Source organism: Siphateles boraxobius, unplaced genomic scaffold (assembly GCF_051911475.1).
Source record: "Siphateles boraxobius isolate OS27281-9 unplaced genomic scaffold, OSU_SipBor_1 6, whole genome shotgun sequence".
In the NCBI taxonomy this organism is placed as follows: Eukaryota; Metazoa; Chordata; class Actinopteri; order Cypriniformes; family Leuciscidae; genus Siphateles; species Siphateles boraxobius.
Window position 1 is genome coordinate 7,223,365 of NW_027509186.1, and position 16,636 is coordinate 7,240,000.

Below are 16,636 nucleotides of genomic sequence, written 5' to 3' on the forward strand. Positions count from 1 at the left end.
ATTTGACTGGCTTTTATATGTTTCTCATTTTAAACTGTACTTCTTGTACAATCAGAGCAGGGTAGAGTATAGAATTGGCTACGGACAGAGGTAAAACGAACAGCAACTCTTGTTTTTTTTCTTTTTTCTACAGATTATATAAGATTCTGTCAGTGTTAGTGATGCCATGCACAATTTGAAGTTATTAAACGTAATTTCTGTAAAGAGTCAGCCCATCTAGGGTCAGATCTAGAAAACAGGGCAAATTAGCGTGAGAGCACAACTACAAAAAAAGCACCGATGTGAGTGTAAAGTTCTGTGCGTGATCTACTGATGACGCGCAAATTAAAGAACACAAACACAGCCGGATCATTTTCCATAATGACCAACACAATCTACCAAGAGGAGAGCAAATTAGTGTCTGGTTTAAAAAATTCTTTTTTTTGGAGGTAAAAAATGCCCGCAAATACCAGTACATTGACCAGTACAAACCTTAGTAAATCACCTTTCGTGATTCATTTAAATCAAATTTTCTTTATCCTTTTTACATATAAAACATTATAATCTGATTTGTTTATACAGCAGGAGGTAAATACGAGCAACAAAACGATAGAGAGCCTCTGAGGATAACAAAAAAAAGTATTTGCATTGCCTTCCATGTGATCCTAATATTAGGAAAGCGTTGATGAACTTTTTTTTTTTAACTAAGTTCCAGATTGCATCAGTAAGACACCTTTTGTTTGTTCACTTCATTTTACCGCACAATCCTGAGTAACAATGTTTCCCTTTCGAGAGGTCTCTCCTATTGCGTAAGTAGCTTACGCTATGGGAAAACTCCTTTTCTCGAGAATATTGAAGTCTTTATGTAAAACGCATTGCAGCTGCACAGCTGACAGCAATGAACGAAGGCAGCTCGGTCATTGGCTGTGCTGCGGCAACTTGCTCGAACCAATGACGGGGCGACTCTGAATGCGCGACCAATGAGCGCGCTTCGCGCCCGCGCGCGTCAGAGCCCGCCAAGATGGGCGTGGCCAAGAGCTATATATTGGGCGCCCCGTCATGAGAGTTCTTTAGATTTAATCTCCTTCAGCGAACACCTTCTTCGCTGGATCCTCCGGATTATTGAAGCTTCGCCGTCGAAAAGCATACCAGCGGGATTTGCTACGAGGACGTCGGCACCTTCAGCCGCCTTCTAACGCGATCCTACTGAGCCATCCGGCGTACTGCTCACGCAAGTATTTACATCTGTTCGCTCTGCGACACTTGTAAAAGAGCAAATTTTCCAAGGCGTTGTTTCAAATGCCTTCCTGCGCGTCGTGCAGAGACCTTCTCCCGGACGGGGATCGTCACATCATCTGCGCTCGCTGCCTGGGCCGGGACCACGCAGAAGCTGCTTTGACCAAGGGCGGATGCCCCGAATGTGACGACCTGGGTCTCTCCGCACTGCGGGCTCGCCTCGCCGCTTTCGCCGTGAGCGAGCCCATCGCCGCCATCCCTCTGTTCGAGCCGCGCACTAAGAAAAAGCGCCGCTCACAGAGGCTTCCTGAACCTGAGCTCAGTGACGTCACGCCGAGCCAGTCTCCGCGTGCTTCACCGCCGCTCTTGCCTTCCCCACCGCCGGTTCAGTTCACCCAGCCGGACCCACACCCCTCTAGCAGAGCGGTGGGCCTTGTGACTTTCGGCGCGTCCGAGGACGACGGGGGAATGGATGACAGCTTGTCAATCGACGCTGCATCGGACGACTGGCCGGGCTCCACTCTCGACCCCGCCCCGTCGACGCTAGCTAGCGCGAGCGGGGGCTCGACCATGGATAGCGAGATTATCCGCGTTCTCTCTAAGGCCGTGGAAGACCTCGGGCTCGATTGGTCTTCTCCCGAAGAACCAACCCGGAGCCGACTGGATGAGTGGTTTCTGCAGGGGCGCCAGCAGGCCCCTCGGCAAAGGCCTTCTCCCTTCTTCCCGGAAGTTCACGACGAACTCACCAAGTCGTGGAAAGCCCCCCACTCTGCGCGCCTAAAGCCTTCTTTTTCTTCCTCGCTCTCCTCTGTGGACGGCGCGAAGGAAAGAGGCTACGAGGGAACACCGCCCCTCGAGGAGGCCGTGGCCAATCATCTCTGCCCGCCCTCCACCACCGGATGGAAAGCCAAAGCTTCCCACCCCTCGAAGCCCTGCCGCACTACTTCAGCTCTCGCCGGTCGCGCCTACGCCGCCGCCGGCCAAGCTGCATCAGCGCTTCACTCTATGGCGGTACTTCAAGTGTTCCAAGCCAAGCTTCTCCGCTCTATGGACGAGTCTAAACCCGAACCCGAAGCCTTTAAGGACCTACGCAGCGCGACTGACATAGCCCTGCGAGCCACGAAGGCCACCGCCCAGTCTATCGGCCGTGCCATGGCTAATTTGACTGTTCTCTAGCGCCATCTGTGGTTGACTCTGACTGAGATGAAGGACGCGGATAAGGCGCCATTTCTCGACGCGCCTATCTCCACCAGCGGGCTGTTTGGACCGGCGGTTAAGGGTTTCGCCGAACGCTTCACTGAGGCCCAGAATGCTTCACAAGCTATGCGGCATTTCCTGCCCAAGCGCTCCAGCTCATCGCAGAGCAGACAGAGGCCGCCGCAGCCGCAGCGGGCTAGAACAGCCCCCACCGCCTCTCAGCCCGCGCCTCAGGCTGACGCTCGACGCCGCTCGCGCTCTCACAACCGCAAGCCGCCTTCTGAGCGACGGGGTCCTCGGCCCAAGATTGTGCTGAACCCCGAGCCTCGAAAGCCGTCCTAGCCACAAGAATGAAAAGAGAGAGTGCGTGTCTCGCAAAAGCCGGACCACTCTCTCTGCAAAAGCTCAAGCATTACCCAGTCCCCTTACAGGCGGCTGGATATGTTCATACAGCAGTCAATGGGCCAGTCACAGAGCTCGCTCACCTGCAAACAAACGCCGTTTTTACGGCGACGCACAGAAAACACAAAAAGAGTCTTTTTCTGCCTGTGTCACTAAGGGTTCACATGTCCACAAGGTGTGCATTCCCAGATACTGTCAAAACAGTGCCAAATTCATTCCCAGCTCAAGCTGCGCACCCCATGAATGTAGATCACGTGCCTACGGTCATGTACGCACCACTACACACAAGCACTGTTCACACAGTTATAAATTCATCCCCAGTAAAAGCGGGAAACATTATAAAAGTGACGCGTGTGCCTACCACTGTTTATGCACCCCCACTTATAAACACTGTCCTTACAGTGTCAAACACAACCCCAGCCCAGGCTGCGAGTTTTACAGACACAGCGCGCGCTGCTGTAATCACACACGCGCCCATTCACTCAGCTGCTCAGCGCGCGCCCGCGCCTCTGAGAGCTATGAGCTCAGGCGATTCGCTGCCCGGGTCCCTGCGTCACAGCGGCCCGCCCCTAGCCTGTATTCAGCCCATATCTGTACACGCAGCGGCATGGGAAAATATTCCAGATATGCCGAAATGGGTATTGAATATAGTAAAGCACGGATACTCGCTCCAGTTCGCTCGCAGACCACCACGTTTTACGACTGTGGTCGAGACGAAAGTGAGAAAAGAGTACTCACATGTTCTACGCACCGAGGTGCGCAAACTAATAGAAAAGGGCGCTGTGGAAACTGTTCCCCCCTCTCTGAGCGAGGCAGGTTTTTACAGCCGCTATTTTCTCGTCCCGAAAAAGGATGGCGGTCTCCGCCCCATCCTAGATCTCAGACACCTGAACAAAGCACTAATGATTCGCTCGTTCAGAATGTTAACAACCAAGCATATCCTCGCGCAAGTACGCCCAGGAGATTGGTTTCTCTCAGTGGATCTGAAAGATGCTTACTTTCACATTCCAATAGCGCCTCATCACAGGCCGTTTCTGAGATTCGCTTTCGAGGGACAGTCGTACCAGTACACAGTACTTCCGTTCGGCCTGTCCCTGGCTCCCCGTACATTCACGAAATGTATGGATGCAGCACTTTCCCCCCTAAGGCGAAGGGGAGTGCGAATACTGAATTATCTCGACGATTGGCTGATTCTAGCACAATCAGAGAGTCAGTTAATAACACACAGATCTTGGATTATCAGCCATTTAGAATGCCTGGGTCTAAGAATCAATTTTGCAAAAAGCATACTATCTCCCAGCCAGAGGATTTCTTTCCTGGGAATAGTTCTAGACTCGATGCAAATGACAGCGCGTCTCTCATCAGAGTCCCCCGTCAAGCGGTTTCAGAGGATACTCGGTCTCATGGCCTCAGCATCGGCCGTACTCCAGCTAGGATTGTTGCATATGCGCCCTCTCCAACGCTGGCTCAAGAGCCGCGTCCCTACTCACGCGTGGCGTTCGGGCCACCTTTTAATCAGAGCGAACCACGGCTGTATAAAAGCCCTGACGCACTGGAAAGCCGCCGACTGGTACCAGTCAGGCGTGAGTCTGGGTGTGAACACAAGGAGAAAGATGATAACGACAGATGCCTCCAAAATAGGTTGGGGGGCCCTTTACGAGGGCAGGCCTGTCTCCGGCTTTTGGTCAAACCCGGAGAAGCGCCTACACATAAACTGTCTGGAAATGAAAGCGGTCGCTTTGGCTCTCAGAGCCCTGCTCCCACAGCTGAGAAACGAACACGTCTTGGTCCGAACGGACAACATGACGGTAGTATCGTACATAAATCGCCAGGGTGGACTCAGGTCGAGCTCCATGCATTCAATGGCCAGGAGACTCATTTTATGGTCCCAGCACAACTTGCGCTCGCTGAGAGCAGCGCATGTGCCAGGTGCCCTGAACCAGGGGGCGGACATGCTATCCAGAGACAAAATTCTCCCAGGAGAATGGGCTCTCAACCCGCTGACGATTCACTGGTTATGGAAAACCTTTGGCAAAGCGGAGATCGACCTCTTCGCCTCCAAGGAGAACGCGCACTGCCCTCTTTTCTTCACGAAAAGCATGGATGCGCTCGCCCAGAGCTGGCCGAGCCGTCCCTTATATGCCTTTCCCCCGATCGCGATGCTACCGCAGGTCATCAGTCGGGTCAGAGAGGAGAAAGACGCAGTGCTGCTGATAGCCCCACTCTGGAAGAACCAAACATGGTTTCCAGATCTGATGCAAATGCAATCTGCACCACGGCCGATTCCACTGAGGCCAGACCTCCTCAGTCAGGCCAACGGGATGATATTTCATCCCCGCCCCGATCTGTGGGCCCTTCATGCATGGCCCCTCAACGGGTTCCCAGGAACCTCACGAGCGGAGCACTAAAAACCATCGCTGAGGCGCGGGCGCCCTCCACGAGACGCTTATATGCCCAGAAATGGAAAGTGTTCAGTGTCTGGTGTAATGCCAAGGGCCTGAACCCTGAAACATGCGAGATTACGAACGTACTCGCTTTTCTACAAGGGCTTCTGGAGGCGGGCCGCGCCCCCTCCACGCTCAAAGTATATGTGGCGGCCATCACAGCATCACACGACCCTGTAATGGAACGTCCATTGGGAAGAAACGACCTAATTATTCGTTTCCTAAGGGGCGCTAGGAGGATGAACCCTTCACGCCCCCCCTCAGTGCCGATCTGGGACCTAGCTACTGTCCTAGACGCTCTTAAAGGGCCTCCGTTCGAACCACTCCGAACCGTGCACCTTAAACAGCTCTCGCTCAAGACTGCGCTCTTGCTGGCACTCGCCTCGGTCAAGAGAGTGGGCGACCTGCACGCGCTTTCGACAAGCGCTGCCTGCCTAGAATTCGGACCTAACGACTGCAGGGTCGTCCTTAGACCGAAACATGGGTATATTCCTAAAGTGCTCACCACTCCCTTCAGAGCACAGGTTATCTCCCTAACTGCGCTATCGTCCCCAGCAGACGAACACGACGCTAATCTACTCTGCCCCGTTAGGGCTCTCAGAGTGTATTTGGAGCGTTCTGCCCTATTCAGACAGACAGAACAACTGTTTGTATGCTTTGGCGGCTGTACGAAAGGTTCCGCCGTTTCAAAGCAGAGAATCTCTCACTGGATAGTTGAAGCTATAGCGCTGGCTTATGAAGCTAAGGGACTTCAATGCCCCTGGGGAGTCAAAGCACACTCCACCAGGAGTGTGGCTTCTTCCTGGGCATGGTCGAGCGGGATACCGATCGAGGATATTTGTGCGGCGGCAGGCTGGGCCTCACCGTCCACATTTATCAGGTTCTACAACCTACAGGTCCCGACACTGCATTCCAATGTACTATCAGCATGATGCTAGTTGAACTACGAGTTCGTATCTAGATTATGTATGTGCTTGTGTCACACTGAGCGCCTTCTAGCCGCTCTGTATTCTTTCCCACATATAAAGCTCGCCTCTGCCGGCTAGTTGGATGATAACTTTGCTTTTTTAGCTCAGGCACCTGCCTCTGGCTATCATAAGGCGAAGTTCAGCACGCACGGCGTTTTGCATGGTGTTCCCATAGCGTAAGCTACTTACGCAATAGGAGAGACCTCTCGAAAGGGAACGACTCGGTTACTAACGTAACCTCGGTTCCCTGAGAGGAGGGAACGAGTATTGCGTAAGCTGCCGTGCTTGTGCTTGGTTAGTTCGCTTCAGTCGTTTTAACCTAAAGAACTCTCATGACGGGGCGCCCAATATATAGCTCTTGGCCACGCCCATCTTGGCGGGCTCTGACGCGCGCGGGCGCGAAGCGCGCTCATTGGTCGCGCATTCAGAGTCGCCCCGTCATTGGTTCGAGCAAGTTGCCGCAGCACAGCCAATGACCGAGCTGCCTTCGTTCATTGCTGTCAGCTGTGCAGCTGCAATGCGTTTTACATAAAGACTTCAATATTCTCGAGAAAAGGAGTTTTCCCATAGCGTAAGCTACTTACGCAATACTCGTTCCCTCCTCTCAGGGAACCGAGGTTACGTTAGTAACCGAGTCGTTTTACCGTGTGTCACTATTGCTTGGTCTGTTATATATAGTTTAGTGTGTACTTATCGTTTCCGTTTGTAGTAAGATGGCAACTCTGTGGCAGGACTTCTAAATGATCGCATTTTTTTGTAGGCTGAGTGTTAGGATTAGACTCTTGAGTGGGCTGTTCTGGGGTAGGGGAGTCGATATCTGCACAGGACTCTTGTGTTGGCTGTACTGAGGAAAGTGCTTCTGCATCCACAAAGAAGAGGTGCGCTATGATGTGCTAAATGCCCTGAAAAATGGCAAAACTCAAAAAGAGAAGTTTCATCTGTGATCGAGTTCAAACAAAAAAGGTCCTTTTCTTTGAACCCATCAAGCGGAACAGATTCAAGGCAATGACGTCTACCACACCTAAAAGGAAGCTTGTGGCACCAAACCAGAAAATAATCCAGTACAAGGCTACAAGTGGGTTTATCTTTTAGATCTTCATCAAATTACAAGAACTTAAGTCACATATAAGCATCTTTGACCTAATGACCTATCCCTTGACTCTGACGCCGTACTCCATCTCAAAAATCGATGGCTTTTTCGCAAAAAAACAAAAACAAAGCAAAAGGAATGAATCACATGATCAAAGATGCTGAGAATGCACAACTTCCTTCTCTTAGCAATTGTCCTCTCATTCAAGATGGAAACTCCTCATTCTACATGTGCGATGTACCACAGACAATGAATACTATATCAGAGCACACCTTCAAAAGTCTACCTGCTGCAGCTGAAACAGTATTCAGCACAGACACTTACATTGACCGTCTTTATTCACCAAAATCAGCTGAGAGAGATCGCAGAGGTTTGTGGTGAAACATTTTATAGTAAATGGGCTGAATGTTCATCAACCCGCTGATTGGAATGATTTTCTCACAAATGATGAAAACAAGAAGGCACTCATTCATTTACTCTTGGATCACTGGAGCTCTCATGATATGATGGAAGACATCATCCGAAGGCCTGCCATTTTCATAGAGGCTGTTCAAGCTTTCAAGATAGAATGCAATGATGGAGTTATGTCAAAAGAACTTCTACCAGAGATCTGTTCAAAACATTAAGAAACAGATGTGAGGGTGATCATTTACATGCAGTATATCCAAACCAAAATGCCTCACATCAGAACAGTTAGAGTTAGAGCAAAAGACTCTGACATTTTCTTCATCCACCTGTATTATGGCAAGTCATCAACTGTCAACATCATCTTTGACATGGTAGATGGCTGAAGATTATTCACAGGAACACATTTCAGCTCTTCTGGCCTTGCATGCGTTCACTGGTGCTGACTGCAATTCAGCATTCAAAGGCAAAGGGAAGGTCTGTCCGATGAAGATTCTTAATCAGAATTCAAAGTTTATTCAGATCTTTGCTGAAATAGGGAACTCTTGGGAGCTCGATGAACAGATTCTCAGCTGTGTTCAAGAGTTCATCTGTCGCCTCTATGGTTTCAATCGTCGAATCAAGAAAGTTGATGAGGCAAGAGAGACTAAAGTCAAGAAGATGTGTGGCTCAAGTCTTGGGCTTCGATAGGGTCTCTCCGTTGACCTCTCAACCTTCCCACCTTGCAAGAGGGTCCTCTTACAGCACATGAAAAGAGTAAACTTTCAAGTATGCATCTGGAAGAGGGCTCATGAGCACTACCCGAAAATCCCAAGCCCTCTCGATTTCACATAAACACAGAGACAGGCAAGCTAGAACCACTATGGTTTGAGGGCGACATCATCCCCAAAGCTCTTGTTGATGTCTTGGCAGAAAATGAAACAGATGAAGGTGACTTGACTGATTAAATCCATACGAATATAGGTGAAGATGAGGAAGAGGAGGAAAATGATGATTGAGAGTTTATATTCTACACTAATACAATACACTAACATGACCAGTCGTCTAAGTACAGCATGGATAAGCAGCAAAAAGATCTAAGAACCAAATAAATGTTTCTATTTTATGCTTTAATAAATCTCACATATGGTTAATTGATTTTGTGTGAATGCACCCTGACCCCAGTCCACCTAGGGGCATAACATTACTCAATTTGCATGCAATTCACTTCATATAATATAGCACTACATAAGTCAAGTCTCAACTCTTTTTAGAAATATTGTCCATATGTTAAAATCCCATATGGAATGGTAATGCTTGAAAGTTCTGTTTTCTCCGATTTGAGGTACAATGGAGAACTTTGGTTATACCAGCTGTAATCCTCTAGATAGAATGGTCATCTTGGACTTAAATTGAAGCTTATAAACTTGGGAAGTTTTTCATGTAAATTTGAGGCAGTGATATGTATAATAAAATGCTTGAAAATGATCACTTTTGATGACAATTTGACAGGCGAACAGACATTTTGTTTTTTGGGGTATGTTGAGGGTGATATTTGACAGTAAAAAGGCAGCAATCCCCAGAATCTTTTTCTGCTAGTTTCCCCTATGTGTCAGGATATACAATGCTAAATTGTAGGGTTATATGACCATTTATGTAGCTGCAGTACCTTAATATTCACAATTACATCATTCCGCCTAAAACTTTTCCCAAAAAGTGTGTTTTTTGCCCCCTGAGACCAAACGGGGCCAAGTTGGGGGTGGTCATTATCAACTTGTGATGGTCCAAGGTATAAGATAATAGAAAATAATAGTGAAAAAAGGGTAGCAAAAAACATCCTGAGGAGAGGACCTGGCTCCCGGCCTATTACTGTATCCTTTACTTTCAGTTTACTGAAAATGTTAAACAATGAATTTAAGAAAAACAAACCCGACAAACGATGGTACATTCATTTAGAATTTGTTTACACGAAACACTGTAAGTTATCATTTGTCATCTATAACTGGTAACTCCAACAACTTTATTTGTCACAACTAAGACTTATAAAGAATATGTAATATGCAATACATTTTTCACAGTTGGGAAATATTTCTACTATGTAAGGAGATAAACACCTTTCTGTAGCGCCTTCATTTCACCACTAATATAATTGTCACATGCTGGGGTAACTTGAAAATCCAGATGATAGAGGCTTGACGCAGATGAGAAATGAAATCACATTTAATAAACACAAGGAACCATCACAAAAAAATACCAGCCTGAAACATTATCACAAGACAATGAACAGACAAGGCTGAGGGTTTAAATACACAAGATGACAATTGGCTAAATGAAGGACAGGTGTAGTTAATAGGTTGACATGGTAACAAACAAGGGTTTTCGATGGATGATTACAATGGATAAAAAGGGAACAGGAACTAAATATACAGGAGCTGAACATAGGCACAAGACAAAATAAATATCAAGGAAAAAGACCTTGAAACAGAGACACATGGAACCGTGACAATACTGTAATAATATACAATACATAGCCTATCTCATCAATGGAAGAAATGAAAATAAAGAATAGCCTATTACTCATAAATTAGGATGTTTCTTATATAAAAATTGTGCTAACATAAGTGGACCTCAAAGAATGTTATACAATTTTGAAAAAATGCAGTTCATGACCCCTTTAGTATCTTTTTTTTAACCCCTCATGTTGGGTTGAGACTGTTGGGTAAGGAAACTGTGTAGATTTAACCTAATTTGGTTTGATGATCATTCATAATCAGTAACCCAGTGGTGCTGGGTTGGAAATGTGAACATGAAAGATAGCGTACACGTGTGTGTTTTCACCCATTCTGTCACCTGATGGAGTTTGGGTTCCTTGCCACTGTCACCTCTGGCTTGCTTAATTGGGGACACATAATATTCAACAATATTATTGGCATAACTGTTTTGGATAATATTTGAACTGAGCTGAAGATGACATCACTGTTTTCGGCAGAGCTGTTTTATCAATAACATTAACTAATTTAATAATTTATCTTTACAAAGAAACTGAATCAACACTGAACTGACTTCAGATGAACAATGACACTGTTGTTTTTAGAGCTGCTTTACAGCCGAAATTAACTCTGTTTGCACCATTGGATCATTATTTTCCTGTTGATCACTGCAAAGCTGCTTGGAAACAATCTGTATTGTATAAAGCGCTATACGAACTCGAGAAGTCTACATTTTCAGGCCCCAAAATGCCTATACACATTTTATACACTGTCGTTTAAATAAATGGCCAAAATGCATAAAAGTGTTAGTTGAAGTGTTAGTTGAAAGAGAACTTTGGACCTGCGACTGGGCTGAAGTTTCTGGACTTGAACCAATCAAACATCTAGATCTAAAAAATACCTTCCAACCAGCTTGATAAAAGAATGGCTGAAAGGCCAGACATTCAGATGTGCAAAGCTTGTTACTTCATACCCAAAAATACTTCAGATGTGTAATCAGATGCGAATACCCTGCTGAAAGATCCAGCATAAAGCAGCATGAATTCCATATCGGTCCAGGTTGGTTTATGCTGGTCTAGCTGGTGGGACACTATAGTCATGATGTTCTCAAGCAAAACTGGTCTACCAGCACTCCTGCTTCCCATGCTGGTGGACAGAAACAAGCATCTAATGCAGGTCCCAGCATGAAAAACATACCTTATGCTGGTGACCAGCAATAATGGATTTTTCAGCAGGGTACCTCTGCCAGAGTTCATTTCTTTCTTTCTTTTTATACATTTGCAAAGTTTTAAAAGCATTTTATCAAAAGGCTGCAACATAAAATCGTAACATAGCATTTTCAGACCTGTCTTTCATCTTGATTAACTGTGCCTGCTCACGTTTCAGAACAGTTTTATATGTAGGGACAAGTAATACCATATTATGATCTGAAGTTCCCAAAGGTGGTTTACCAAATGACTTATAAGCTCCTTTAATCGATCCATAGCACAAATCCAGAATTGCAGCCTTACGTTTTGGGCAAGTTACATACTGATTAAAGTGGCCCAATGATTTCTCCAATGTACAATTATTAAAGTCTCCCAGAATAAAACAGGGTGCGTCAGGAGATGCACATTGCAGTTTGTGAACAACGTGTTCAATCTCCCTTACCATTTGCTTGGGTATGGATGTAAACAATCGTTACAAACAGCTGAGGAAACTCCCGGGGCAAGTACTGAGGTCTTAATGCCTCAGACAGTAACTCAATGTCTTTCATGCACATTCTCTCATAAACGGACACAGATTTGAACCAGTTCTCTCTAATATACAAACATACCCCACCTCCTTGCGCTTTACCGGTAACTGTCGCATCCCGGGCCATGTGAATGGGCACTCCGAAATTATCCAGTCGTAGGCTTGAATCTGAATCCCCTTCGGAGAGCCAAGTCTCCGTGAACGCCATCACGCAATCATTCCTGTAATCATGCTGGAAGTTCACCATAGCTTGTAGCTCATCTGTCTTTTTCCATAGAGACCCCACATTCGCCAACATAATTGTAGGAAGAGGAATTTTAGAAAGACTTCGATTTTTCATTCACGACGAACACCTCCTTTTCGTCCTCTTTTCCGAATTTTAAACGTTGAATCCTTTTGTCCAGAGAGATTTTGTTTTTGCTTGAAAGGCGAAAAACTTCCCAATTCAGGATAGCCACATTTGCTTCACGCTCTTGGACTTGCCATCGTAAAAGAAACTCCCGGGAGTTTTGAATTCTTGCCGACTCCTGAGGTGAGTCAAACAAACACAGACTCAGGTGGTCAATAAAACAATTGCCCCCATTTTTTTCATTTAGCCTACTCCTTTTTAAGGTCTTTAGGAAGGTATAGGACAAATCTCTGCGTCCAACAGTGTTGAGGGAAAAAAATGTAAAAGGAAACGACAAACAAAGCACACCGACCCCTGTAGCTGCAAGTCGCCACGTGCACATGCACCTTCACTTCTACTACATAGATGTGTATGTAGCCTTCAGAGTCAGAGACCTCTCCCTCTAATTTATTTTCATCTGGTACTTTTTTTTTACTTTTGATCATAGGCTGCCCTGTTGTCAGGACTATCTTAGTAGTCGTCCGATGCAAAGGGACTGATAACTCCTAGGTTCAGACACATGGTTCAGCCCCCATCTAGAAGAGCTACAGTAATTAAATGCCGGTTGCTCTACAATTTACACTCTACATCATTAAACATCTCATTAAAGATGATGCAAGAGAAAAACACTACCTCTCAGCACAACGAGCAACTGTTTTTGCATTCTGACACTGTTGCTGATGAGATGGTTTTATTTGTGTCTCACAGCAGGAGAAGCCCAAAGTGATTGACCCCCTGGACTATGAAGCTGTGATTTCAGAGCTTGAAGCTGAGTTCAGGGAAGATCCCCTTCAAGATATCCTACTATTCCCAGACCTTGACTTCACTGTGAGTACTTTGTTCTCTATTTGTGTGTGTGTGTGTGTGTGTGTGTGTGTGTGTGTGTGTGTGTGTGTGTGTGTGTGTGTGTGTGTGTGTGTTTGCAAGTGAAATGTGTATTTATCTCTGGTGTTCATTCAGTTTCACATCTCATTATGATGTGTGTTTTGGACATTTTTAAAAAGTGTGTGCTCTGAAAAGGCACTATTTTTTGATTCGTGGTATTTTACAAAAAGACATGAAGTAGGTGTTAAATGACTGTGTGTGTGTGTGTGTGTGTGTGTGTGTGTGTGTGTGTGTGTGTGTGTGTGTGTGTGTGTGTGTGTGTGTGTGTGTGTGTGTGTGTGTGTGTGTTGACACTTCTCCCTGTACTCTGCACTGAAAACAGCCAAGAAGAGGCCTGTTCAGACCACATCCTCTTTCACACACAGATCTGGCTTTTACATGGCACAAATATAAACACTGCTTGCACACATTTGCTCAATGAGCACACACATACATATGACACCTCATTTTGGCAATGGCCTATTGTGTTCATATTAAAAGGGAGAACTCAAAAGCAGAAAGACAGCAATGCAGGCCAACATATCTAAATCAGTAATCAAGGTGAGTAATCCAGAGAAACTGGCAATAGGGCAGTGTTAGGGAAAGTACACTGAAAATAGTGAATATATAAACACTAATGGATTGCAGATGCAACACATCTGTCCATGTCAGAATGCAGGGGAATAAGACCTCTACTGGTGGGTGGTGGAAGTGTTAGGAGTAGATTTTGCTTTGGATGTTACAACAAATTGTATGTACTTATTTTTTAATTGATGGACGTGGTCACTATGAACTTTTGTGTGGGTAGAACTGCATAATTCTTTCACAAAATAACAACCAAAACATAATGACAACCTTGTTTTATACAAGAAGTCACAGAAAAGAGCATGATGGGACACAACAAAATTTTACAAAGCTTAAAGAGATAGTTCACCCAGAATTAAAAAGTTGTGTCATCATTTATTTATCCTCATATTGTTCCATTCCATAAATCATTGGTAAATCTTTGAAACAAACATAAAGATATATTTATTTGTTAAATAATAAATATGAATCAAGCAGTTTAGTCCAAGAGATATGAATGCTTTATATGATGAACAGATTTAATATAGGCCTTTAGGCCTCATATATTAAACACAATATACTCTCACCATCCACTTTATTAGCTACACTATACTAGTATCCGATTTGACACCCTTTTGCCTTCAGAACTGCATTAATTCTTCATGGTATAGATTCAATAAGGTTCCTCAGAGATTTTGGTTCATATTGACAGGATAGCGACACTCCAGTACCAAGTGCGCACGACCAATTCCTATCTACGGCAAGCCACGAGGGGAAAAATAGATTGCATACACACATACAACGAGCGCCAGTACATTACCGGTATTATAGTAACAGACTTTTTTGGATTCTGTCATGTACAATCCAACAAAGTCTGTTACAATAATAATAATAAAAAAGATTTTGAGGACAGTTACACTGTATTGAGACAGTAGAGAAATAATAATAATAATATATTTTACAGTTTTCAACAATAATTGTCATTGTTGAACCCTTGTTCTTATTATGTTTCTGATTTCTCAGTTTTGTCATTATTTTTTGCAAATAATTTATTTTATATACGTTTTGAGATAGTTTGTTTTAAGAAGTTTCAAAGAGTTAGTAAAAGAGTAAAGTAAAACTTTTTTATTTAAGTAGGCATCTATTTTTTATTTAGTATTTATTTTGTATTAATACATAACCTCACTGTATTCATTTATAATGTATCATTATTGCGTGACATTTCTGTCAATAATTGTCAAGCACAGGTGACTTCGTGTAGTGGGAGGGGGCCCCCAAAATCAAATTCTGCTTAGGGCCCCCAAAAGGCTCGGGCCGGCTCTGATATATATAAGTCCTAAAATGCCTACGTGTATTGCATTAGCTTAAACTGGGATCAAAGCACTTGTATATTGTTGTCCTCCTATTGTTAGTTTAACTGTAAATCGCTTTGGATAAAAGCTAAATGACTAAATGTAAAATTGGCTTGACATTGGACATTCGCACATTTAGGGACCGTCTCTAAAGTTGCATACAACATTGGCATGTACGTTTCTAACTTCAATAGCAAACTTAAATTTATTTGAATAAATGTCAAAAATCCAAAGGGTGCGCATTATGCTTGACACTACATGAACACTTTACAGTTGGTTTTATGACTGTAAGTCGTTCTATTCAAATGCTATTGAACTTAGAAACGTGTATACCAAAGTCGTATACACTTTAGAGACGGTCCCTAAATGTGCGAATGTCCAACATCAAGCCAACTTTATGCCAGTCTATCACTGGGAAACGCTCAGCTGTGCGCGTTATTCTGAGTCCTTCTGCTTGCCTGTGAGTTTGGACTTTTACATCAATACTCCATTAAGCTACGTTAAGCGTTGTACAGGTCCAGCAGGGGAATCCTGAAGTATTGAGGGAAACCCTAATAGCCTGCATGCAGCACATCGCCACAATATAAAGTTAAGGCAACTAAAAAACCAAGAGAAATATAATGTCAACCTCAAAAATGTAACATTGGATCTGTATATCCGCATCGGGGAATAAAATTATGATCTCGTTCACGGTAGAGAAATATGCATAGGCCACACAGGAAAAGTAACCGTGAAGGCACCGAATTTAACAAAAACAGCCGTCATAATAATCACAAATAAACTTACATTGCTGTAAATGAGTTTTATGAATGAATGACTTGCTCTAATTTTTCTGGTCTTCGTCAACAACAAGCGCTTTTGCACCATCTGATGGTGAGGTCGACTAACAGCAGATGGAGATTATGCTCGGCAATCTTCTGGTTTTCCTGCAGTTCCTGGACGTCAATGTTGAATTTACTGTCGAATTTGAACCATTGAATTTGTGGAAGCGAATTTGCAAAGCGAAATAAAATGGACCGAAAATTGCCTGTTGAATATTATAGGTTGTATTTTTAAACAGTTAGAATATTTTGGAAGTGAAATATGAATGGTGAATATGGATTATTGAATTTTTAATAATGAAAATGTGTTTGAAATGTTTTTAATTGAAATATTCACAGCTTAAATATTCAACCGTGTTGAATTTCAGCCCATAAAAATGCAAGCCCTAAAAATACAATGCATTAAAATGCAAGCATGGTTAATGCAATGCCTATTTTTTTTCAAGAAGTGCAATTCAACAGGCTTTTTATTTCAAAAACATTTGACATTATTTTACTTCCATAAATGAGCCAGAGAACAAGTGGTAGCTGAGAACTAATCGGGGGAAAAATGGAGACAAACAAGACTAACTATAGAAACTAACAAGGTACAAAGCAAACATGTTCTGGACAATGGAAGAGATCAAGGAAACAATAAGAACAGAAAACACTTACAATTAAAAGTCCTTAAACACAAGACAGAAATCATGACAGCCTGCAAGAGGATTATTATATTTTGTAGGTC

At 44.2% G+C, this 16,636-nt stretch overlaps 1 protein-coding gene across 4 annotated transcripts in view; it reads left to right on the forward strand.

The window, feature by feature from the left end:
* The window catches only part of dock10 (dedicator of cytokinesis 10), a 165,164-nt gene that overhangs the window by 83,225 nt on the left and 65,303 nt on the right, over positions 1–16,636 (forward strand). For all 4 annotated transcript variants that reach the window (XM_077207559.1, XM_077207558.1, XM_077207561.1 and 1 more), the window contains exon 2: positions 13,020–13,139. In XM_077207559.1, coding sequence (XP_077063674.1) covers positions 13,020–13,139 — 120 coding nt within the window. The remainder of the gene's footprint in view (positions 1–13,019; positions 13,140–16,636) is intronic.